General features: G+C 38.1%; 1 protein-coding gene across 2 annotated transcripts in view; it reads left to right on the top strand.

Moving 5' to 3' along the window:
• The first annotated feature begins 1,075 nt into the window (after window positions 1-1,075).
• Window positions 1,076-25,631, top strand: part of LRRK2 (leucine rich repeat kinase 2) — a 158,359-nt gene continuing 133,803 nt past the window's right edge. For both annotated transcript variants that reach the window (XR_004683328.1, XM_035027906.1), the window contains exons 1-11: window positions 1,076-1,229; window positions 1,501-1,586; window positions 6,031-6,140; window positions 8,457-8,545; window positions 12,620-12,754; window positions 15,419-15,553; window positions 18,987-19,118; window positions 22,002-22,121; window positions 22,596-22,735; window positions 22,829-22,908; window positions 24,228-24,334. Coding sequence is in view for 1 of the 2 variants with exons in the window: in XM_035027906.1 (XP_034883797.1) it covers window positions 1,076-1,229; window positions 1,501-1,586; window positions 6,031-6,140; window positions 8,457-8,545; window positions 12,620-12,754; window positions 15,419-15,553; window positions 18,987-19,118; window positions 22,002-22,121; window positions 22,596-22,735; window positions 22,829-22,908; window positions 24,228-24,334 (1,288 nt within the window). In the remaining variant the exon portion in view is untranslated. The remainder of the gene's footprint in view (window positions 1,230-1,500; window positions 1,587-6,030; window positions 6,141-8,456; window positions 8,546-12,619; window positions 12,755-15,418; window positions 15,554-18,986; window positions 19,119-22,001; window positions 22,122-22,595; window positions 22,736-22,828; window positions 22,909-24,227; window positions 24,335-25,631) is intronic.

The following is a 25,631-nucleotide window of genomic DNA, read 5'->3' as shown; positions in this document are numbered from 1 at the left end:
AAAAGTAATTTTAAACATCAGGGGATCAATGTTGAAGTTTGTATCTTTCACTTTTTCTGGTTTTCCGCTTTCATCTTCCTTTACCCCGTGTTTTTCTTTAAATGGCGCTGAGAACTGATTATTCTTTGGTGTGCCCCAATTATCAAGACCCTACGAAGTGCAAACTCAAATTTTCAAAAGTTAATTTTAGTGGACTTTTGGCCATCAGAACTCTAGATAACCAAGGGGGGGGGATTATTATTTGCTCTCCTACCAAATGCCACAACAACCATAGAAAAAAGCCTTAGCTGGGCACATTTTGATTGCAAAAATCTCTTTCCATCCTTGGGGGGAAATCATTCATTTCCCTATAGGGGGAACTCCAAAGAACATGTTTTCCTAAAAGGGGCCGACTGGGCGGTGTCCTCCTTTCCCAACGCCCAGATTTCTATTCTTAGATCTGGAGATAGGCGGAGGCTTTCATTTTTTATTTCCCCCAGTTTGCAGACCCTCCGCGGGGCTGGAGGATCCCAGGCTGGAGGGTCGGGCGGCTGCCGGCCGCGCGCCTCCTCCCGCCGCGGCTGCGGGGCTCCGGGCCTGGGGAGTCCGCGGGAGTGCGCCGGGTCAGTTTCTTCCACCAGGACTCCCGGCCGCGCGGCCGCGGCGAACGGGATCCGGTCCCGGGAGGCGGCGCTCCCCGGGGTCGGGGAGCGGGCCTGGGCCGGCGCGGGGGCCACGGTCACGGTCACCCCGGCCGGGCCCAGCTCAAGCCGCGACCCGCCGGCCCGCCCCGGTTCTGCCCGCGTAGCCCTGCCTCGGCAGAGCCTCGCGCAGGCCCCTGAGCTCGTTTTGGGGGCCTGGGTGGGGGAGGAGGAAGCCGGGGAGGAGGGCTGGGGAGAGGGAGGGCAGCGCGGGGCGGGGAGCCGCCGCCTTCCTCATAAACAGGCGGGCGTGGGTGCGGATGGGGCCGGCGGGGAGCGCTGGCTGCGGGCGGTGAGCTGTGCTGGTCCCCGCGAGCCGCCGCGGCGCCCCGGCCCCTTCCCGGCGCAGCCGGCCTCCGTGAGCGAGGGACGCTCGCTTTGGAGCAGAGTCCATCATGGCCAGTGGCAGCTGTCAGGGGTGCGAGGAGGAGGACGAGGAAACTCTGAAGAAGTTGATAGTCAGGCTGAACAATGTCCAGGAAGGAAAACAGATAGAGACCCTGGTCCAAATTCTGGAGGATATGCTGGTGTTCACGTACGCCGACCACGGTAATCATTCGCAAGGAAACTACCCCCCCCCCCCCCCCCCCCCCCCCCCCCCCCCGCCTCTTTGCAAACTTTCTCCCTCGCACTTCGGAGTTGCACAAACCTGGACTTTTGAGAAGCCAAGACTCTCTCCTCCTTAGGGCAGAGAGGAGCTGAGAATTTTAGGAAGGTCTTGCGCTCCCTTCTTTTGCTTACCCCCCCCCCCCGTTTCAGACCCAAAAGGGGTGAGTGAATCGTGACTTTGCTTCTTTTCCCTCACCCCCTTCTTTTCCAGCCTCCAAGTTATTTCAAGGCAAAAAAGTCCACGTGCCTGTGTTGATCGTCTTGGACTTGTATATGAGAGTCGCTAGCGTGCAGCAGGTAAAGGAGTTGTTTTCATGTCGCCCCTTCCCTTTTCTCTTCGGAAATAGATGTTTTTCTGTCCGTATTATATACCCAGAGGTTCTGGGTTATTTCTGACTTTCGGCTTCACAAACCACAGACAGATTTTAAGAAGGAAGCGTTGTCAAATCATTATCAAATGTTAATGATCTAAAAGGGCCCACTAAGTGCTCCCTGATTGTTTTGTAGAGGTAAATTTGTACAACAGACCTACAAAATATGGTTGGTGGTGGGCGGGAATAATCATGGGTTGAAATTTAGTTCTGTGATTGGCTAGATGAGTTCATCAGCCTCAGCATTTAATCAGATTATTCTAAGAATCTTACCAATGTACAGCATGTCCTAAAGATGACACCATTGTGAATAGTTTGGGAAAGGAGAATGATTAACAGTAATAAAAATTAATAATAATTAAATTAATGAACTGAAGTAACTGGCAAATTCTCATAGGTTTAAGGTTTCTTTTTTTTTTTTTTTTTTTAAATTTGAAAACAGATTTCTGGCCTTCAGTTGTAGTGTACCTTGTATTATCTAAAGAAAATGATGTTTTACCTTTCTCCTACAAGTTTATATTTGTATTTTTCAACTCCTTTCATATAAACTGAATATAAAAGTGAAACTTAGAACCCATACCATAGGAAACACAGAAATTTGTCAAATACCTTAAATATATTTAAAAAAAAGAGTCCTAAGGTGATTGTTAAGGATGATATACAGTTAAAACAAATTATTGCCTGACATATTAACTTCCTTTGTAGATTCTGAGACTTAGAGAACTGAAATCAGTCATTTGCATGTCGTTGGGTCCTGAAGGGAAAGAGAATTGAACTTTGAATTCTCTCAAGGTGTAGTCAGAAAGCCAGTGTTTCTTATTACTTGCTGGAGAGGCTAGACAGACGTAAGAATTATCTGGATCTCCAAATCTATATCTAGCTACCTTCATCTTTATGTTCATCTCTGTGTCCAGCTATGTCTAGTCTGGGTGAACCATGTACCTAACTTCTTTTATATGAGAACGTTTAAATGTGGGATAAATGGTTATATTAATTTTTCTTCCACTGAAATGTTTCCCATCGGACTATTGATTTTCAGGGAGTTAGCGAACAAAATCATGAAAAGATGAGAGGCATGATAAAGACACCGTTCCTTTTAGCATCCAGAGTCTGAATTTTGCCGATGAAATATGAGTCACATTTTAAAGCTGGCCCATTGTGTTTGCTGCTCACCTCCTACATCATCCCTTCTTCCTTGCCTCTGCTTTGGTGTTCAGAAGTGCCTTGCCTGGCAGCCTCTATCCCTTGGATTCCATGCTTGGTATAGAGAGCTCCCCTGTTGGGTGCCACTCAGAACCCACAGGACCCTGGGAGGGCTTGGTGTGCAGGGTCCAGAGGAGGCTGTGCTGAACTTGAGAACCCAGGGGAGGCTGGAACAGACCCACCACTTCATTCTTTGTTTTAGAAGCTGTCCAAGCCTGGACATGTTTGTCTGGAATAGCTATGAATGTCACTTAATATTTTGTCCGGCGGGTACCAGAGACAAAGTATGCAAGAAAATAAGGAATTGTCTTTTGATTTGGTTCTTTAATGGAATAGAATTATTCATTTCAGCACTGTACATGTATTCGTCTGCAAAAGCTGTTGTGTGATTCTCACTGGAATCTCACTGCTCTGTCAGAAATCTCACTGGACATTTTTAACCTCAGAGTTAAGTAGCTCATTTAGGACCATGGAGCTCATGATAGAGCCAGGACTCAAGTCTTCACATGCTTCAAAATCTCTTTCCAGTATACACTGTGAATTCACAAGCTGTTCTTGCAAGTAAGAAGCACAATGGTTTGTTACAAATACTGTGGCCATGCTAGGCACAACTACATTATCCATTTTAATTATCATTGGTCTTATCAAAGGGATGTAGAAAGGGGTCTCTTTACTGATACTTTAATACTCCACTTAAAAGAGTTCTTTTCCTTCAATTTTCTTCACATTTGTGGTGTAATTAGTATACATATCCTTTAATGCTTTATATTTTGAGTTGGTTGGAAGTGCTGACTTAAAACTTCCGAATGATGAATTTAAGACGGTAAGGTAAATTCAAAAGTAAATATTAAGGTTTTTTTCTAGAGTTCATTTCACGTGATACTCCAGACTCCAAATTTGTATTTTCAAGGTCTTTTTATATTTTATTAATGCTCTGTAATAAATGACAGTCTTTAGAGAATTGGTAGTTAGGCTAGCTGTCTTGTAGTTTCCTTTTTCTGCCAGTCATCCCATCATTTCTCTGTGCTCCTCAATTTTACATAACTTGTCTTTATCCACAAGTTTCAACCTTTGAAGTAAGAGAACGAAATAAATGAAAGTGACTGAATTTTTCTTTAACCCCTGGACTCTTTCCCATTGTGCATTAATTAGATGCTTGAGTTTCCAGAATAGTTATAATAACGTGAAACTACCAATTTAATTGTATTATAACTGGGCAGGATAGGAACCTTCTCTCTGAAAGATAAGCTTTTAATTGAGTAGATTAATGGATCAGTTGTTACCTCTGCTCTGCTGCCAGTGATTTCTGTTTAATCATAGAGGCTCAGTTGCCTCAATCCTTTTGCAAAGCAATTACTGATGCTGCTTATTCACCAACCAAAACAAAACAGGTTTTCTCCTCGAGTCAGTCATGCAGGTACAGAAAGGAGTAGAGCATCCTATGTGACTTATGATTTATTTCCCACCGGAAGCTGTTCCAAATATCATTTTCTTAAATACTTGGGGAAAAAGTCTCGATGTATTTTATGAAAGCACGAAAATAGCTGGTTTCTATGACAGCTGGATTGTCAATGTCTGTTCAGCTTACGTGGAGGAGGATGTCCTACTTAAATATAGGTAAAAATAGCTGTCAGAAATTGCTGCCTTTTCAAGCAGTTTGAAATTATGTAAAAGGATGTAATGACAGAGTAAAGCAATTCATGCTTAATCCAGAAAAGATTCAGAAATCATATTGTAAAGAGATCTTGTGTAATCATTTTTGTCTTGTGAAAGAGCCCTTGTTTATTCTTGTAAACAACAAACTTGTGCCATTATTCCTTATTGGATGCATAGAAATGCTCACCTTGTCATCCGGGTCCACATCACTGGGCTCCACTTCTGTGTCTGGTCTTGTCTAGCAAGACCCTTGCCCTGCAGCACTGTCCTTACCACCTGGCCCCTCACTCTCCTCACAGCTTAGCAGTTTCAGAGGCTTCCATTTCCCTATTTTGAATGACCACGTTTCTAATTCCTTTGAAATCTGGCTCAAGTCCTACCTTTTCCATACTGTATCCTTCTCTGGGTAATTCTGACAGGGACTCTCGCTGTCAGGCTTCATGTATCGATATTTATCACACATCCTACTTAGACACATTTTCATGAATCTCTAGATGCTACATATTTATACATTTCCGATTTTCTTTTTTTCTGACTATATCAAATCTAGTTCTGTAATATAATAGAAAGAATGGAAGATTCCTTAAATTTAGATCAAGTGTAGAGAGGAATATACAACAGGAAGAGTGAGTTAAATTTAATCTCTAGTTTGAAATTCAAATACCCTATTTTTAAAAAAGTTGTATTTTTAAAAATTGTGTTTTTTTCAGAAGAGCAACTTATTCAAGTTGGCATCATGTATAAACAGATTGAAAAAAGTTGTATATATAATGCATCAGTAAGATCATATTTCATTTGGAAATGGGAAAAAGTCTAGGGATATTTTTGATGTCCACATCTCATCAAATCATATTTGGATATTCTAAAGAAACCTGGGGGGACCCATTGAGCAATTCTACCCCCTCTCTTTCTTATAGTGCTTTTCTCTTTTTCCTGTACCAGACGTTATACTGGTCAGACCATTCCTTTTCTCTGCCAGTCATTCTACCTACCCTCCCTGCGGAGCAGTCTTTACTTTGCTATCAAAATTTCCAACTTCCCTTAACCCTCCATTCCTTTTTTTTTTAATTAAAAAAATTTTGTTTTAGCCTCCATTCCTAATCACTTAATTTTTCCCCTTACAATTAAAATCTTAAGTATTTAGAAGAAATTCTGTCAGGTAGATGTGACTTAAAAATCTTGTACTTCATAATCTTGGTGTGTCCTCTGAAACTATTTTTTTGGTTTCATTTTATTTTATTTCTTTTTATTTAGATAATAGGCACATCTGTTAACTTCATCATTCAGCAATGCTCTAATATTTTTTTGTATGTCCTTTTGGTATGATTTTTGGAGAAAGATGTATTTTAAATATATGGCTTGCTTTCCTCAGTAAGCATTTTAGGATGTCATTTTGTTTTAAAATAATTATTTAAAAATAGGTAGTCACGTATTCCAGTAAGAATGAAGAGACTGAATATGTTCTTTTAGCATGTTTAAAAAATGTGAATATTTGCCTTTCTTGCTTTTAGGTGGGTTGGTCACTTCTTTGCAAATTGATAGAAATCTGTCCAAATACAATGCAAAGCTTAATGGGACCTCAGGATATTGGACATGATTGGGAAGTACTTGGCGTTCACCAGTAAGTATGACAGATACGTAAAAACAAACTTCATTAAGTGTTTATCCATACATATGACAATCCTGCCCTTGATATATCATGTATTTGTAATCCAAGCAAATCTGGTAAAATCCTCTAAAATACAGATATTTTTTTCTCAAATCAGTGACTTACATTTATAGAGAGATTTCTTTCAACTCAGGAGTATATTATCTAATTGAGGTAGAAAATTGACATTTGAGGTAGAATGTCAGGTGCTATTATTATTGTTTTAATAATATAATAATGCAGTTATACAATTGGTTAGGTTGTAGATTTTTGATGACTACTTCTGAATTCAAACCAACAAAAGTTTTTTACTTTTTAATAGTAGAACTGATACAAACTACTAGTTCTTAAAAAAAAATATGGGTACTAAAATTTGGTTCTGTAAGTAGTAATTTAGAAGTTTATGCTTTACTGTCTTTAAAAAGTACATTTATATATATAGTCATACATATATATTTATGAGCTTAAACCACAGCTTTCAAAATGAAGAAAAAAGAGGAAATTACCTTTCAGCACATCTGCAGTCAAATCTTGTAGTTGTTTTACCAGCTATGTTACTGCAGTTTGCAACATAATGACTTCATAGATGAGACCACTTCTTTAGCCATAATTAGTTAAGAAAAAATTTTCTGAAGAAAAATGTGTTTCCAGGAAAATCCTTTTTTATAACTTTTTCCCTTGACTTTTAAAAATTATCTTTTCTTATTAACTTTAGGCGTTCTTTATACCTAATGTGACTTTTCTTTACCACAGAGAAGTGAATACCTATTGCTTCCAATGACATATAGCTTGTGGAAAATGTATTTTGTGCAAAACTAAATTTTACATCTTTGTATTGTTTATTAGTATCAACCATAGTTGCAAATTTAAACATGTAAGAGCTGTTTGTTCATAGGTGAGCATATCTGTGCTTACTCATTTTTCCATCTTGGATGTTTTATGTGTTGCTGTTCTTCAGTTTCCATGATCTAAAGAGTGTTTTGAAAAGAGCATATTTACAGTTAATGAATGTTCTCATCTCCAAACAATTTCTGAAACTCTATGAGTCACTTCTAAAGTATGCAGCACTTAATGAGGAATGATACGAAATATAACTGTAATTAGTAATTGAAATGTTGTGTGTCCCTTGATTTGGTTGCAGATTTCCAAAATCCCCAAAGATTAGCAATCTATAAACTTAGGGAGTTTTAGAAAACTCATCTAGTCATATTCTAGTACAAACTCACTGTTCAAATTAGATTACATAAACATTTCTGTAGGGAGTCTCATTTGCTCCTTCATTCAGCCACGCATTCACTCATTTACTCATTCATTCATTCATCCTGTTCATCAAATATTTATTATAGTCTTACTTTAGGTCTGAAGTAGTGTGAATAAGGTAGACACACTGCCTTCTATAGTGGAGCATATTAGATCATTCCCAGCAAACTTTATTGTGAAACATAATCTCCCTATATTTAAGGACTTTTTTCCACCGAAGGTGTACAGTACTAAAGAAGAAGTTTCATGTGGAGATGAAGTCGGAACAGTGGGTATGATGCAGGGACAGGTAGGGCAACATGGGTTGGAGGAGAATTGACGGGAGTAGAGGGACTGGGTCCCTCAATTCCTCACCTTGCCGACTGGAGACCATGCGGCAAGTTTCTTGGGAATCTGTGGATGTCACCAGGTTCTTTCTTCTTCGAAGGATGTAAAGCTAACCACCACTAGGTAGGAACAGACTAAAGATTGTATATTTTAGAATTGATTAACTCAGAGATTTAAACTGAATGAATTTTAACTAATTGAATATTGTTGATATACTAGGTTCACTGATAAAATATTGTCAGTTTCTCTTTCAAAAACAATACAAATCAGTAATTTAAATATTCATATGGGTTCTTAATTTATATGTACAAACTAACATTTTTATTACATCTCTCTATATTTTAATATATCAACATACATAACGTATAATACACAAGTATATATCAAATATAAAAATGGGCCTGATCTCTTGATGTATGTAATTCCTCATGATAGTTTAGATATGGAGTTGGGTGAAAGTAGTTAGTAATTGAATTTGAATATTCAGAGAAAAAGTTTTAACTTTTTAATGGAGACATATTTCCCTCTTAATCGTTATAAGTTTGGCTCAGTTTTAATGGAAGAAAAATGCACAAGAGCTTCTTAGGGAATGAAATACAATGAGATGAATAAAAATATAGGTGAGTGAAGCACAACATCTAAAAAAGCAAACATCTAGGTATGATAATTCACTCTTACCTTGATTTCTGTTTTTAATTACAGACTGATTCTTAAAATGCTAACAGTTCATAATGCCAGTGTAAACCTGTTAACAGTTGGACTGAAGGCCTTAGATCTCCTTCTAACTTCAGGTAATACATACACATGTATATTTTTAATGTTGACTCAGATTAAAAAAATATTTTATTTTATTTATTTTATTTTATTTTTTAAAGATTTTAAAAATCTTTTAGATTTTAGATAGCGAGAGCAGGAGCACAAGCAGGGGGAGTGGGAGAGGGAGAAGCAGGCTTCCCGCAGAGCAGGGAGCCCAATGTGGGGCTTGATCCCAGGACCCTGGGATCATGACCTGAGCCGAAGGCAGACACTTAACGACTGAGCCACGCAGGCGCCCCTAAAAAAATATTTTAAACCATTTACCAAATGTGTTTTAATGTCTTTTTAAAATATAAGAATATAATATAACCTAAATATCAGTGATTTCCAAAATTCTTTTTGTTTCTGTTTTCTGTCCTTCTCTCTGTCTTTTTTTAAAAGATTTTATTTATCCATTTGAGGGAGAGAGAGAGAGAGAGAGCATGAGCGAGTGGGGGGAGGAGCCGGGGGGAGGAGCAAAGAGAGAGTGGGGAGGAGCAAAGGAAGAGGGGCAAGCAGACTCCATGCTGAGTATGGAGCCTGATGCAGGGCTTGATCCCATGACCCTGAAATCATGACCTGAGCTGAAACCAAGAGTCGGACGCTTAACCAACTGAGTCACCCAGGTGCCCCTCTCCTTATCTCTTTTCTCCACTCTTTTTCTTTCAAAAATCCCACCCAATATCCTGACCTTAAGCATCACCTTTATATATTATTCCTGAACCTAATTTCTCTTCCCAGCTTTGCTCCCAAAGTCTGGTCCCGCATGTCACATTCCCATTAGCTTGTTGGCCATACAGGTCCTTGTCATTATTATATCTTTCTTCATTATATCTCTAATATGTTTTCTATATGTTCTAGGGTATGACATAATAGTAATATTTTAAAAATACATAGCATTGCTTCTTGAATACTTGCTAGATGCCAGGCTTCATGTGTAAAATACTTCACATGCTTTTAAAAATGTAATCCTCAAAACATCTCTTGAGATGGGTATTTGATCACAGTTTTCTAGTGAGGGACATGGAAGCACAAAGAGATTGCTTCAGCCAGTATCTAGTAGAACCAGGGTCTGAGTCCACATATCAGGTTCTTTCCTTGAGGACACTTCTGCTTGGAGGATTATTGACCTGGAAACAAAGAATCTTTATGGTGCAATAGTTATGATCATTGCTGTGATGGACACTTGCTATTATATAAGGTTCTGAGAAGAAAGGCTGCTCACAGGGAGATAATCATGATGATGGGGAGTGGTTTTCCCTCTCAAAGTGGTAGAGGGTGCTTTAGGTCAAGAGAACAGCATACCTAGAGTTATAGGTGCCTGGGAAGATGGCATGATACGGGTTGGATCTGTGGGGTAGGAAGCTCTTAAATGTGCTCATTGGCCCTACTAAATCATGAAGACTGGATAGGAGAAAGAGAAAGGAAGAAGGAAGGTGAAGATCAGAGTGTGACGGGATAGGAGTAGGAAAGGCCGGAAGGTTCTCACCACTTTACCACAGCCTTTTATTAAAATACATAATGGGATGCACCAACGAGTCTTTTTTTTTTTTTTAAAGATTTTATTTATTTATTTGAGACAGAGAGAATGAGAGACAGAGAGCATGAGAAGGAGGAGGGTCAGAGGGAGAAGCAGACTCCCTGCCGAGCAGGGAGCCTGATGTGGGACTCGATCCCGGGACTCCAGGATCATGACCTGAGCCGAAGGCAGTCGCTTAACCAACTGAGCCACCCAGGCGCCCTGCACCAACGAGTCTTAACCATGATTAATTTGAAACCCATCCTTGGGAGCCTTTTTTTCTTTTTCCTTTGTTCTCCATTTGCTATGGACAGGAATCTGAGAGTTTATGAATTAGAAAAATTCAGACAGTTAGGAAACCTGACATGGGTCTTGAAAAGACTGGTTAATTTAGTATCTTCCATGTAACATTTAGAATTTTACGCTGTTAGGGAAGTTTTTAATGTGTTTTAAGTTCATCTCAGATACTTATTAAAGGTTAACTTATAGATTGTTTTTATTGTTTGGTTTGTTAGTTAATGGATTTAATAGCTATTGGGCATTTACTTTTGTGCTGGCCTCTGGAGAACTCTAAGGCAGATGAGGCAAAATTCCTGCAACATAGAAGGACACAGTCCAGCAGCACAGTGCAGTATAAGTTTTTGCAGTGAAGGAAATGTTGCACCTTTCAATATCATGGCAAATAGCCATATGTGGCTATTGAACATTTGAAATGTGGGAAACTAAATTTTAACTTTATTTAATTTTAATTCATTTAAATTTAAGTTTAAAAAGTCACATGTGCTTAGTGTCTCCTGAATTGGACAGGACAAGAAAAGACATAAAACATAGTGTGAGAGGGGCACCTGGGTGGCTCAGATGGTTAAGCGTTGGACTCTTGATTTCGGCTCAGGTCACAGTCTCATGGGTTCTGGGATCCAGCCCCGCCTCACACTGCACACACCATGGGGAGTCTGCTTGAAGAGTCTCAGCCTCTGTCCCTCCCCCTACTCATGCACGAGTGCTCTCTCTCAAATAAATAAATAAATCTTTAAAAAAAGAGTAGTGTGAGAAATAATTTCAATTTATTTTTTATTTTTTAAATATTTTACTTATTTATTTGAGAGAGAGAGAGAGAGAGAGAGAGAAAGAGAGCATAAGCTGGAGGGAGAGTGAGAGGGAGAGAGAATCCAAAGCAGACTCTGTGCTGAGCCCAGAGCCGGGCACAGGGCTTGATCCCACGTGACCTGAGCCGAAAACAAAAGTTGGCCATTCAACCGACTGAGCCACGAAGATACCCCCAAAATTTCAATTTAATCAGAAAATTACTATAACTGGGATATGATAAAAAGCACTACAGGAACATAGAGAAGAGAGTAGCTAAACTCATTCAAAGAACTTAGGAGCATGGACATAAACTGCCTAAGTAGTTCAGCTCTGTCTCTTATTAGTTGTTGGAACTTGGACAAAGTCACTTGGGTCACTTAACCTTTATGTGCTTTAGTTTTCTTACCTCTAAAATGGGGATTGCGCCTACATTATGGGGTCGTGGTGGGTTTTTACATGTGTTGGCGTGAGCTGCTTCAACCGGTGTAAGACACATTACGTGCTAGACACGTATTTATTATTACTACCACTCCTATTCCAGTACTATTGTTTTTATTGACAGAGTAGGTGCCGTTTGTGGTTATTTCTCGAATTATGGCAGGAATATGTTTGGAGTGGGAGGGCATTCTATACAGCTAGTGCAAGTGTGAAGGGTTATCAAAGAAAACGTTAAGTCATGAGTAGGGAGTTTAGTATGTTTGGAGTCGAGACAGTGCATGGAGGGAGTGAGGCTGATGAGATACATGAAGTCAGTTTGTGAAGGGTCTTGTTGGACAGACTGAACAATATGAAAAGACTTTAGAAGATTTCAAAAAGGGATATATAGGAGCACATTGGTGCTAGAAATATAATGCAGGGGATAAATTAGTTAGGGAGGGATTTGGGCCAGGCAGAGCATTAAACAATTGTGTTTGCATCCCAAGTGAGAGATGATGAGGTTCTGAATGCAATAGGAATTGGGGGGGGGGGGCTGCTACTTCAAAGGGAATTTTCAAAATTAGTTAGAAGATAGACTTGCAGGACTTGGTAACGAGTTAATTCCTTGGTTGAGCAGACTGTGCGAAGAGAGAGGGAGGATGGAAGAAGGAAGATGAGTTGGTAGTTACTCTTGGGTAATTTGGATGATGGTATCACTGAAGAAGACAGGGAACAGAAGAAGGCTAGATATAGGGCCCATGGAATATTCAGATGGGGTTGTCTAAGAGGCAGATAGAAATACGTTTCAGGAGTTTAGAGCAAAAGACCTTGGCTACAGGTATTGATTAGGAATCGCAGAGTTATAGTTAAGTGTACTGGGAATTTATTTCACTTAGATCGTAGAGCTTGATAGGTCTAACATCTGGGGTAATTAAGTGGTTTATCAGGAAGTAGAGTCCACAAACCATTCATAGTCCTCCTGTAAAAATAAACATACTAAATGTTGAAACAGCTATTTATCTGGGGCATATTGTTCTTTTCAAAATAGGCAAAATCACTTTGCTGATATTGGATGAAGAAAGTGATATTTTCTTGTTAATTTTTGATGCCATGCGCACATTTTCAGCCAATGACGAAGTCCAGAAACTTGGATGCAAAGCTTTACGTGTGCTGTTTGAAAGAGGTATTTAAAAATGTCAGATTCTCTATTTCATATTTATAAAAGAAGCAACGGAAAAGTAGAATATAGTTATGATAATAAGGTAGCTAAAATTTTACTATTTATGAAGAAGTGGGGGCTATCAGTCAAGGATAAATAATGGGGTTAATTCAGAAATATTGTTTTGTGGAATGAATTTCATTCATGGGTTATAAATTGTGCAATTGTAGTAGACTTTCTTCCATTGCTTAACAAAACTTATGGTTCACTTTGCAAACTGGATGTGTAGGTGTTAAGAAAGAAAAAATAAAACTGTAAAGTCAAAGCATAGATTAAATTTGGATTTATGATGTTGAGTCATCTCCAGGGATTTTAGAAATTGTTGAAGACTCTGTATAAAGAACCAGAAGGTTTGCAGAGTGTCCCTTAGGAAAAAGACAAATATGTATTTTATCTCATGGGACTAAGATTGATAACAGAGATTATCATGTCATTTTGGAGTTGGTTGGAACCATGAGTCCTTCCACTGACTTGATGAGGGTATAGATGGGAGAGGTGACATGAGCAACCTGCCTGTGGGCACACAGCTGGTTACCACCACTGTAGTTCAATTTACCACCATTTTTTGAGAGCTCCTTCTGCATCATTATGAGAACCAATAGTGCTGGAGGTTTAGGATAAGAATAACTTACGTGGGTTCTGTGTCTATGTCAGTTTGCCACCCAAGTTTCTGGCATCTCCAGGAATGGAATAGATCAACATCTACTATTTAATTCTTGTCTCATTTCAAAAAGACTTTAAATAGCTTATAGATATTTATAGTACACTAGAGAAAAAAGTGGATGAGGAAATGTGTGAAGGGAAAATAATGTAAAGCCTGGTTAAATTTACTAGTGACTTCAGGTCCTGTATACTTGTCAAGGTATGGACCAGAAATCTGGCTCTCTCCTTCCTATCAGGCAAAGAAGAGTTAAACATTGCCTGTTACAAAGTTACTTGAAATAAAAATAAACCCATTTATCAGGAGAAGGGATCAGCGTCATGGGAAACCTGGTAAAATACTCTCTTGGGTTTCCCTGGATGAGATGATAAAGTACACACGTTTTATAAGGAGTACAAAGTGTATTTCAGTGAAAGAGACTCTGTCAAGTGTCAGAACAGCATGGGCCTGGAACCCAACTCTCTGATGATCAGGCTTGGCAGAGAAGAGGGTTTACTGTGAGTGGGGAATCAAGGAACTGCATGTCTTTCGGGATATCTTCTTCTTTTTTTTTTTTTTTAAAGATTTTATTTATTTATATGACAGAGAGAGACAGCGAGAACAGGAATACAAGCAGGGGGAGTGGGAGAGGGAGAAGCAGGCTTCCCGCTGAGCAGGGAGCCCGATGTGGGACTCGATCCCAGGACCCTGGGATCATGACCTGAGCCGAAGGCAGACGCTTAACGACTGAGCCACCCAGGCGCCCCCAAGGGCACATTCTTGTTGATCGAAGAAGAGCTCTCTGACAAGCATTGTGGGACCCATCCAGGACATATGGAGAAGGACCAGGGAATGTTAAAAGGAAGCTCTTTCAATAGAAATATTATCAGTACTGACAGTATTTTGATTAAATATAGAGCAGAAAAATTTCTGAGTTTTTTAGGACTATCAAGTTCTCTGGGACTTACTGGGACCTGTAAAGTGAATTTTCAAAATTTGAAAGTATACTGTGGAAACTGCTCAATAAAATGAGAAAGTTCCATGATACTCCTCACTTATTTGAAGAACCTAACCAATTTCACATCATTTTATACGGACCATTGGTATCAAGTTGAAAAACAAAAAAGTAATGCTGATCATAGAGTGCCACGTTTTCCAGCATTTTTGTCTGTGCTCTTCTCAGGCTAGAAAAGCCAGATTTGTATACATGTTTTTGAGCTACCCACCCAATAAAATGACTCCAAATGGAACTCACTGGCTTGATTAAAAAGACTTTAATTATGAAAATTAATAATAATCTCTGATGAAATCAAGATCATTGAGACAGAGTACTTCAAAGTCTAATTACTTGTCATTTGCTAAAGTTCACCCCTTTTGAACTGAGCTGCTTTTAAACAGTGTACCACTGACCACTCCTTTTTAAGTATTGATATAGTCACTTGCAGTAGGCCATCTTTATTAGTCATTGGTCAGTTTCCCAAAGGAAATTATAAGTAATTTTGTTTTTCTGAGAATAATTTGGTCACTAACACTTTTACATTTTAAAACACTAAACTAATACAGATCAAAAAGAAATTCTTTTAATCTCAGTAGCTTTTTTCCCCATTATAAAATTCTTTTTTTTTTTTTTAAAGATTTTATTTTTTTTTATTTGAGACAGATAGAGAATGAGAGACAGAGAGCATGCGAGGGAGGAGGGTCAGAGGGAGAAGCAGACTCCCTGCCGAGCAGGGAGCCCCATGCGGGACTCGATCCCGGGACTCCAGGATCGTGACCTGAGCCGAAGGCAGTCGCTTAACCAACTGAGCCACCCAGGCGCCCCCCATTATAAAATTCTTAAGAAGGGTTTGACTGAAATACGCATCTTTAACTTTATGTCTATTGTATTTACTGTGTCTCATATAATTGACATGAATATTATATTTTTAAGTAATTAAAATTTATATCATCTTTAAGCTTTTTCAGTATTTTGTCTTTCATTTTTCTAGTTTCAGAGGAGCAGCTGACTGAATTTGTTGAGAATAAAGATTATATGATCTTGCTCAATGCATTAAAAAATTTTAAAGATGAAGAGGAAATTGTGTTTCATGTCCTGCACTGTTTACATTCCCTAGCAATTCCTTGTAAGTACCCCATGTGCATGATTTCTTTTTTGTATATGAAAAATTACAATTTATGTCCTTTCTGAGTGCATTTAAAAATATTTTTTATTATGTAGAAACCTGCAGATGGGAATCCTGTTTATTTATTTATTAATTTAATTATTTTTTATTTATTGATACTCTACTGCAGCTGACTCAACACTTGGTGCTGGGAAACAGTAGCAGAAAATGTCGGCATGTTTCTTGCCTCCTCAGAGCCCATGGTACCATGCCAGATATAGATAATATAGGTGATTACAGTGTATTATAAGGCAGGTATTGGCAGAAGTACCTGGGGTTATGAGAAAAACAAGAAGGGAGGCAAAGTCTCTTAGTAGAGACTTTAATGATGAGAGCTTTGTGTGTAGGGATGTCTGAGATGAAGTGCAGGCAGAGTGTCTCAGGCATTGAACATCGTTAAGTGTCAGGATCCTGGAGCAAGAGAAAGCATAGTGCATTCAAGAAGATGAAAGTAGCTAGTGTCCAAAAGCTATAAAGAACTTATCAAACTTGACACCCAAAGAACAGATAATCCAATCAAGAAATGGGCAGAAGACATGAAGAAACATTTCTCCAAAGAAGCCATACAAATGGCCAACAGAAACATGAAAAAGTGCTCCACATCCCTTGGCATCAGGGAAATACAAATCAAAACCACAATGAGATACCACCTCACACCAGTCAGAATGGCTAAAATTAACAAGTCAGGAAACAACAGATGTTGGCGGGGATGCGGAGAAAGGGGAACCCTCCTACACTGTTGGTGGGAATGCAGCTGGTGCAGCCACTCTGGAAAACAGTATGGAGGTTCCTCAGAAAGTTGAAAATAGAGCTACCCTATGACTCAGCAATTGCACTACTAGGTATTTACCCCAAAGATACAAATGTAGTGATCTGAAGGGGTATGTGCACCCCAATGTTTATGGCAGCAATGTCCACAATAGCTAAACTGTGGAAAGAGCCCAGATGTCCATCAACAGATGAATGGATAAAGAAGATGTGGTATATCTATACAATGGAATACTACGTAGCCACACACACAAAAAGAAATCTTGCCATTTGCAATGACGTGGAGGGAACTAGAGGGAATTATGCTAAGTGAAATGAGTCAATCAGAGAAAGACAATTATCATATGATCTCACTCATATGTGGAATTTAAGAAACAAAACAGAAGATTATAGGGAAAGGAAGGGAAAAATAAAACAAGACAAAATCTGAGAGGGAGACCAATCCTAAGAGACTCTTAATCATAGGAAACAAACTGAGGGTTGCTGGAGGGGAGGTGGGTGGGGCGATGGGGTAACTGGGTGATGGACATTAAGAAGCGCCCGTGTAATGAGTACTGGGTGTTATATACAACTGATGAATCACTGAACTCTACCTCTGAAACTAATAATACACTATAGGTTAATTAATTGAATTTAAATTAAAGGAAATAATTAATTAAAAAAGAAGATAAAAGTAGTTCAGTAAACTGTGTACTTAAGAGTGTGTGTTTGTGTGTGTATGCGCGCACACCTATGCATATGCCCAGCCCTGAGTGTCTGCCTTTGTGTTATTTAAGGGAGGTGGGGGGCAGGGCTTGATAAGAGTCAGTGTGATGAAGCTGGAAACATAAGCAGATCTTGAAAGGGTTGAAAAGCCACAGGATGAAGTTTGAACTTTATAATGATTCTTGTTTAGCATTTTCTTGATGCTTTGAAATCTAGGCACTTGTATCACAAAAAAAGTACAAATAAGAAGAAATTAGTTTACTGTGTATATTACCAGTGACTGCTAATGGGCTAAAATCATGCTCCCGAATCTACTACTTTTGTTTTGTAAGTGCACATGAGCATTTCATGCAGGATATACACACGCATTTATCTAGTGATGTTTTCATCTTCACACATGCGAAGTTGTGAGGATTAAATGGTTAAATAACTTGAAAAATGCAGACTAGTACCTGGTATGTAGTAAGTGTAAAAATATCGACAGTGTTATTACATAATTTATATTTCCTACATGTGTACTGTAGTATGGTATATATAATATGCAACATGGTTTCAGACATGGAAATCTGATGTGAGTCTTCAGTAAAAACCCGATCCCATTGTGAAAGGATGCTCTTTCTTATGATTGTCATAAAATCCATCATTTTCTTATCCATGGGAAATTGAACATTTGAAAGTAGATGGAATTGCACTATAATAGAGAATGGACATACTTCAAAATTTCTGAGTCATCCACTGTCAACAAACCAAATATATTTTTCATTTTACCTTTCCTCAGTTATATTTATACATTTATTTATTTGTTTTGGGCTGGGTGCTTTGAAATTCATTGTTTTCCAGCCCCATCTGACATAACTGCAGTGAAGAATGTTGATTCAGAATGCAAAGGTCAAAGAAAGTAGCAACTAAAAATAAGAAAAATGAAATGTTTTAAACACTGATTCTAATTGAAAGATGTTTGCTTCTGAGTCTTAGGGCAAATCATGTCTGCTATTCTGAGTAAAAGCAGATAATTATTCTCAGAAACCATTTCCTTTTATCAGAACATGTTTTCCTATATTCAATGCTCCTTAAAATACAACTTAAACATTAAAAATATATTTTTGGAGAAACAGTTGGTTAGTTTGGTTATGCCAAAAAACACAGAAAAATGTTTTGCAAACACCTTTTTTTTTGGGGGGGGTTTGTTTTAATAATAGTCAACATTTCATTCAGAAATGCAAATTCGTTTTCTCCACGTGGGTTCATATACTCGCTCTTTCTGTTGACTGACTGCCTTTCCCAGTAGATTCCTTCCTTTCTTTCTGGTTCACCTGTGTTTGTCCCTTAGTCATCTGTGCCCTGCTTCCCGCCCCCTACTTCTCCCCTTCTATCTCAGAGCCTCAGGAACCTTGAATTTGATGCCCAGGACACGTCTGCTTTTCTGCTGCCCTTCTGGAATGGGCAGGAAATAAGTCATAGTTGATTTTAGCTGAACTGTTACGTGACAAGATTTTGATTTTCCTTCTGCTGGTTTGAGAAAAAGGAACAATGTAAAAGGCGTTATCCAATGGAGTTAGTGCCTCATTAGGAAATAGGCCCCAAACGCATTTATTTGAAAACTTATGGCCAAGACATTACATTTTTAGGCTTACATAAAAGCACTCTCAATTATCCCTTTATTTTGTTTGTTTGTAAGTGAAGAAGCAGGAGTAAAGCAATTTCCCCTTAATGCTAGAGAAGAGTCTAAATCCTATTATAGGAGCAATGAGCATAGTGTTTTTTACAGCTGTTTGACAGAACATGATATTTAAATTTGGAAGTATAGCCTTTTTGCTGGCATATATTCACAAAATGTACAAGATGTTTTTGTATGTATATTTCAAGTGGGAAATTGTTACCTTTTATTACCTTTGGATAATTATTATTTCTTTAAATTTAGGCAATAATGTTGAAGTCCTCATGAGTGGCAACGTCAGGTGTTACAACATTGTGGTAGAAGCCATGAAAGCATTCCCTGTCAATGAAAAAATTCAAGAAGTGAGTTGTTGCTTGCTCCATAGGCTTACATTAGGTGAGTTATAATTCTTGGTTAACTTATTATCGTGGTCTATATGATGCAAATATATATAGCATATGTATGTTGTGTGTTGATAAGTAGCATATTGACATACATTGGATAGAAATATTGTAAAATAGCAAACTGTTCTGCCATGGTTAGAATTTTAAAAGCAGTGGCAAAAATTGATGTGCATAATGAAAGAGAAGTCTCATCTTATTGTTAGTTTAAAGTATAACTATATCAATAGTTGGTACATACAAAAGAATAAGCATAACATGTAGAAAATGTGAAGCACAAAGCAGAAGAATGCCCCAACCAACTTAAGTCATTACCAGTGCTGGTAAAGCTACTCCAGGCTACTTCTTTTTTTTTTTTTTTTTTTTTTTATAGATTTAATTTATTTATTTGACAGAGAGAGAGACAGCGAGAGCAGGAACACAAGCAGGAACACAAGCAGGGGGAGTGGGAGAGGGAGAAGCAGGCTTCCCGCCGAGCAGGGAGCCCCATGTGGGACTCGATCCCAGGACCCCGGGATCATGACCTGAGCCGAAGGCAGACGCTTAAGGACTGAGCCACCCAGGCGCCCCTCCAGGCTACTTCTTTTCCCTGCTTTCTCTTAGAGTTAACACCATCCAGTATTAAAAAGCCATTAACTCGATCTTCAGATAAGGATGCTTTTCTTTTCTTCCTCATTTATCTCTCTCTCTCTTTTTTTTTAAATATTTTATTTTTTTTTATTTTTACTTTTTTTTTTAAAGATTTTATTTATTTGAGAGAGAGAGAGAACACATGAGAGGGGATAGGGTCAGAGGACGAAGCAGACTCCCTGCCGAGCAGGGAGCCCGATGCGGGACTCGATCCCGGGACTCCAGGATCATGACCTGAGCCGAAGGCAGTCGCTTAGCCAACTGAGCCACCCAGGCGCCCTTCCTCATTTATCTCTTAACAGATTATTATCTGTCCCATTTCATGGCTAGAGAATTTATTGCCTTGTTACTGTTCCAGAAGAAGCTTAACTTTCTCTTCCTAATTAAAATAAAAACCCAAAGTCAATGACTAATTATTTAGCATTTTGTCAAATTATGTAACCTAATTATGGGGTTAATGCATTTAAAGGCCTTATATAATTTGCTATGTATTTTCATATAAATTGTCTGAAAGTAAGAGAAGGCCGGTCTCACTGGTATTTGCCCAGAGTCACACAATTGGTCAATGGTAGAGTGGTTGTTGGCAGTGGCATGGTAGGGAAAAAGAAGGTGAAGGGACAACCCAAGTTTAGATAAGTTGGTAAAAGTAGAAGAGAATCCTCTGAAATGACTTTCCAAGACTACAGACCTCTAAGGGCAGGGAGTATGTCTGCTTAGTGGGGGAATGTGAAAGAGGCAAGAACATAAGAAGGTGTTGATAAAGAAGAGCTATACCTAATTTTTTTTTAAAGATTTTTGTTTATTTATTTGACAGAGAGAGAGAGCACAAGCAAAGGGCACAGCAGAGGGAGAGGGAGAAGCAGGCTCCCCGCTGAGCAGGGAGCCCGATGCGGGACTCAATCCCAGGACCCTGGGATCATGACCTGAGCCGAAGGCAGATGCTTAACTGACTGAGCCAGCCAGGCGCCCCAGAGAAGAGCTATACCTAATTAAACTGCCTTTTGATTTTGAAGCCGTTGATTAATATTTAGTGTGGGCTTTAGGCTTTTCATAATATAGGATCTTTTCCAATCCTGGCTTTGTGTCTCAGGGTTCATTTAATTACACTTGTAGCTAAATAGGAGTTTTCTTCTTCTTCTTTATTTTTTATTTTTTATTTTTTTTATTATTATTTTTTTAAAGATTTTATTTATTTATTTGAGAGAGAGAGAATGAGAGACAGAGAGCATGAGAGGGAGGAGGGTCAGAGGGAGAAGCAGACTCCCTGCCGAGCAGGGAGCCCGATGCGGGACTCGATCCTAGGACTCCAGGATCATGACCTGAGCCGAAGGCAGTCGCTTAACCAACTGAGCCACCCAGGTGCCCCTTCTTCTTCTTTTTTTAAAGATTTTGTTTATTTATTTGAGAGAGAGAGAGAGAGAATGAGTGCAGGAGCTGCGGAAGAGGCAGAGGGAGAGGGCGAAGCAGACTCCCCGCTGAGCAGGGAGCCCACAAAGGTCTTGACCCCAGATCATGACCTGATCATAACTGAGCCACCCAGGCGCCCCTCATTCTTACTTCTAGAAGGAAACTTGTGACTGTTAGAGAGTTACAAATAGGCTTAAATGGAAGGAGGCACATACATGTGGAATATCATTTACAAATTCCTTCCTCATAAGGATTTAGATTTTTGGATGATGTGTTGATTCTCAGAAAAGTGAATGTAGAAAGGGGTGAGACTTCTTCCTGGTTTGGGTTAGAGGGGGTGAAATATTCTCTTACTTTTTTTTTCTAAGATCATCACAGATAAGATCAAGTAAATGATGCATGCTAATGAGTTTTCTGAGCAGCATTCCTTTAAGAGAAAGAAGGGTTCGGCAAAAGCACTTAATCACAAGGGAGGTTTTCTCCCTCATCTTTAGAAAATCAAGCTGTTTTGTACAAAAGCCATGCATAACAGATACCTCATTGTTTTATATGATAATGACATGAGAGGGAGTGAAAGAACACAAAATTAATGTAACCCAAACATACCACTATTTTTGCTCAGTCAGTTCCTTTGTCTAAGTAAGATAATTAAATGACTTCATGAAATAAATTTTCAAGCCTTTATGCAATTATATTAAGCTATTTTAATTAAATTAATATATACCTTAATGTCATTAAAGTATTCACTCTTCATATTTATTGATATAAATACTGTTGTATAACTCAAGGTAATTTAAGTTCCATGGATGAGAATTCAGCTAGTATCTCACTTACCTTTTAGGTAATTTTTTTAATATTCTGGTATTAAATGAGGTACATGAGTTTGTGGTGAAAGCCGTGCGGCGATATTCAGAGAACGCCACGTTACAGATTGCAGCACTCAGCTGTTTAGCGCTCCTCAGTAAGTAACTGTACTCAAAAGGAAATTTTTATAGCTGCATTTGATCTTGAATGTGAACATTATAACAAGACATCGTTATAACAAGAAAGTCGTATGTAGAGAAGGTATCATTAATTGGCTTTTTTGTCCTAATGTAATTCATTTTCTAATAGAAGATACTTTCAAGGGAACTAACAGTTGTGATAATTATACCATTCCCACTTTGTACATGAGTAAATACATCCTTGATTTAGCTTTGTTATTGGACAGCTAATCTCAGTTAATCTTCCTCTAATCTATTAGGTTTGTTTGGTACTCTCTTCCTCATTTGATGGAATAGCAGTATTCTGAGGTGTGTAATATATTTAAAAAAGTCTTTATAATGAACTAAGGCCACAACTAAGGAATACCTCACTTTTTCATAATGTTTCAAAATATGGACTTCATGTTGGTCATTCAAACTGTAAGTAAGTCATATATTTATATTTTTTCAAGCTGAGACCATTTTCTTAAATCAAGATTTAGAGGAAAAGAATGAGAATTCGGAGACTGATGATGAGGAAGAAGATAAATTGTTCTGGTTGGAAACCTGTTACAAAGCATTAACATGGCATAGAAAGAATAAGCATGTGCAGGTTGTACTCTTTCATAAATATTATAGTTATTCAAAATTATGTTTGTTCATTAATTTATGTTTTGACAGGTTTCTTTTTTCTCCCCTGATCCAGGAAGCTGCATGCTGGGCCCTTAACAATCTCCTTATGTACCAAAACAGTTTACATGAGAAGATTGGAGATGAAGATGGCCAGTCAGTAGTTTTGATTTTATATGATAGAAAATTTTAATTACATTTTTAATCGATTCATATAAAATACTGTGTAACTTTTATTGTTAGACATATTTTTGATATAGGCATATATGTTTCAAGTGCTACCACAAAATAGTAGAGTGTATATAATATTTTGATCCCTGATGTGTTTGAGAGTTATTGCCCAATAATTTGGAATCGAATTATGAATCATTGAGAAAAGAACTTTCAATTTTCTAGCTGATCATTTAAAAATGCTATGTTAATTAATCTCAGGTGACAGAGATGGCAGAGTCATCTGTGACCTTTTCTGTTGCCGTGACTAGTTAGCAGGTTGTCAATATCGTGAATGCAATGTGGTCAGAGGCCTCCTTAGTGATTCCTCACTTGATGTGGCATTGTTGACCTGTGTTCTCCTGAGAGGGTTATTTGTAGGTGTCAGCTCTTGAGGAGGCATTCTGCAGGAGTGTAATTCAAGCTTCATAAGACCAGTCCTCTTTCTCAAAGACACAAACTGTAAACAGGAGTTTTGTGTCTATCAGAGTTGTTTCATGCCCATGAGTTTGTGCTTTATGGAAATGCTTATGTTTGCTCTGGGTATGCTCTTGCTTTTGATGACTTTTGAATGACTTATCTTGGAAACTTAAATAGTAATAGTCTATATCTCTATAGACTATATCTCTAATCCTGAAAATCTGTTTGTATCATGATCCATTGCCAACCAGGAGAGAATTAATAACACAGATGCCATTTAATTATATATCTCCATTTTGAAAGGAAACTAATTCTTTTGAAAACTGTATGTTAAACCAGCATCCTAATCCACTTTGAGTAGTCTTTTTAAGAGGTTAGGTTCATGGTGCAGTTTATAAATTTCAGCTCATAGCACACTCATTCCTCAATATCCATAAGAACTTTAAAATAAATATACTATTAAAAGAAAATATATTATGTTCTACACTTTTAAAACTCATGATGCTCCTTTATGATTTTCATTTTTTTTCTTGTTTCCGTTATCTTCTTTTTCTCACTTTATCTTTTTACTCTTACTACCTCCTTATATATTTGCTGAGTCTTTCCCCCCCTACTGCTTATCAACTTTGAAGAAACAGAGAAATACTGATTTATTAGTATTTAGTGGATTTGAACTATCTTTTAAATATAAAACTGTTTAACTATAATTCACTCTTGTAAGTGGAGGTGGCATGAAATGTTTATAAGCCTTTATTTGTTGTTAGAGAGATTAGATAATGATACATGAATATTTGAACTAATTATTAAAAAGATTACCAGTAATATTGTGATTGAATTTGTGAAAGGTTCCCAGCTCATAGGGAAGTGATGCTCTCCATGCTGATGCATTCTTCATCAAAAGAAGTCTTCCAGGCATCTGCAAATGCATTGTCAACTCTATTAGAACAAAATGGTAAGGGGTGCACCATTTTTTAATATGAGGAAACACACTTTGTATTGTTTTAATTATAAAGACAATATGTTATAAAAATTCAAATATGTAGATCTATGTATCTGATATATAGAGATATTTATATATAGGCAAAAGGATAAAGAAGAAAATAAACATTTTGATTTTTTTCCTGAATTTCTGTGTGTGTACTCACATGTGACATATACTATATATTTTCTATTTTTTGCCAAAATGGGATAATATCAATAATTTTAAAAGCAGATTTTACATGTTTCATTTTTGGTGCTGATAAATGTAAAATTTCATATTTACATTTTTAATGGCCATGTAGTTTCCCAGTGTACACCTAGATCCTATTTTATGAACCAGTTCCTCGTTGATGGACTTTTACCTTGTGTTGAGTGGGATTTTTTTTTTTTTTTGGTACCAAATGGTCACTTTTTTCCATTTTCTTTAATATACTGTTCCTGTTATTTTTTTAAGGAACACTTTCTAGATAATGCAGTGGGTGGAGAGATATTCACCATTTTAAAATCTGGTAAAATTGTCCTTTATGTGTAAGTCTTATAGCTTTTCATTATTAAGGAGACAAAAATGGCTATTATATCTTTGGAAAGATTCTGAGTTTTAAAATTGAGGCTCTGGCTGTTCAGATTCCAGGCCCCCATGAACAGGAAATACTGCCAGAAAATCTTGGGAGAAAACTCATCAGAAAGGCATTGGGACTTGGCAGGTCTTGCAGGATATTTTTGGAGGGAGCAAAAGAGAGAAAAACACACAAAGACAGAAACAAAGACCAATGCTAGCACCACCTGTTAGTAGAGAACCTGCATAGAGTGAAAGGAATCAAGAAACCACTCCATGCAGGTTTCTCAATGCTGTTATTTAAGTCAAATCACGAGGAAAATAATTTCTTCTTCCTTTTCCTCCTTTCTCACTCTACCTCTCAGATGCACTTTAATAAAACACTTGAGTGGGCAAGAGCCCTTACAGACAGACAGGGGTTGCCCTCTGGGAGGATGAGTCAGAGTAGGAGTGGTAGAAAAGGGAATTGCTGTCCTTAAATCTCCCATCTTCTACTGTGCTGAGGCCTGGATAGGACCTCATTCCTGAAAATGAGGACCAGACTTGGTTGCTTTTGTGTGACACATCTAGGAGAGAAGAGCAACCTTGACCATGTACACATATTGTGTTGGTGCTGTAGTTTTTTACCCTGTGGAAATCTTTGATATGCCAACAAAATAACTAGTGTTTGAGGATTAGTTACATTTGGAGTCAACCTTGATTTCTTTGTTCA

Source organism: Mirounga leonina, unplaced genomic scaffold (assembly GCF_011800145.1).
Source record: "Mirounga leonina isolate KUSES-001 unplaced genomic scaffold, KU_Mleo_1.0 Mir_201, whole genome shotgun sequence".
In the NCBI taxonomy this organism is placed as follows: domain Eukaryota; kingdom Metazoa; phylum Chordata; class Mammalia; order Carnivora; family Phocidae; genus Mirounga; species Mirounga leonina.
This window is presented reverse-complemented; position numbering and strand designations above follow the sequence as displayed.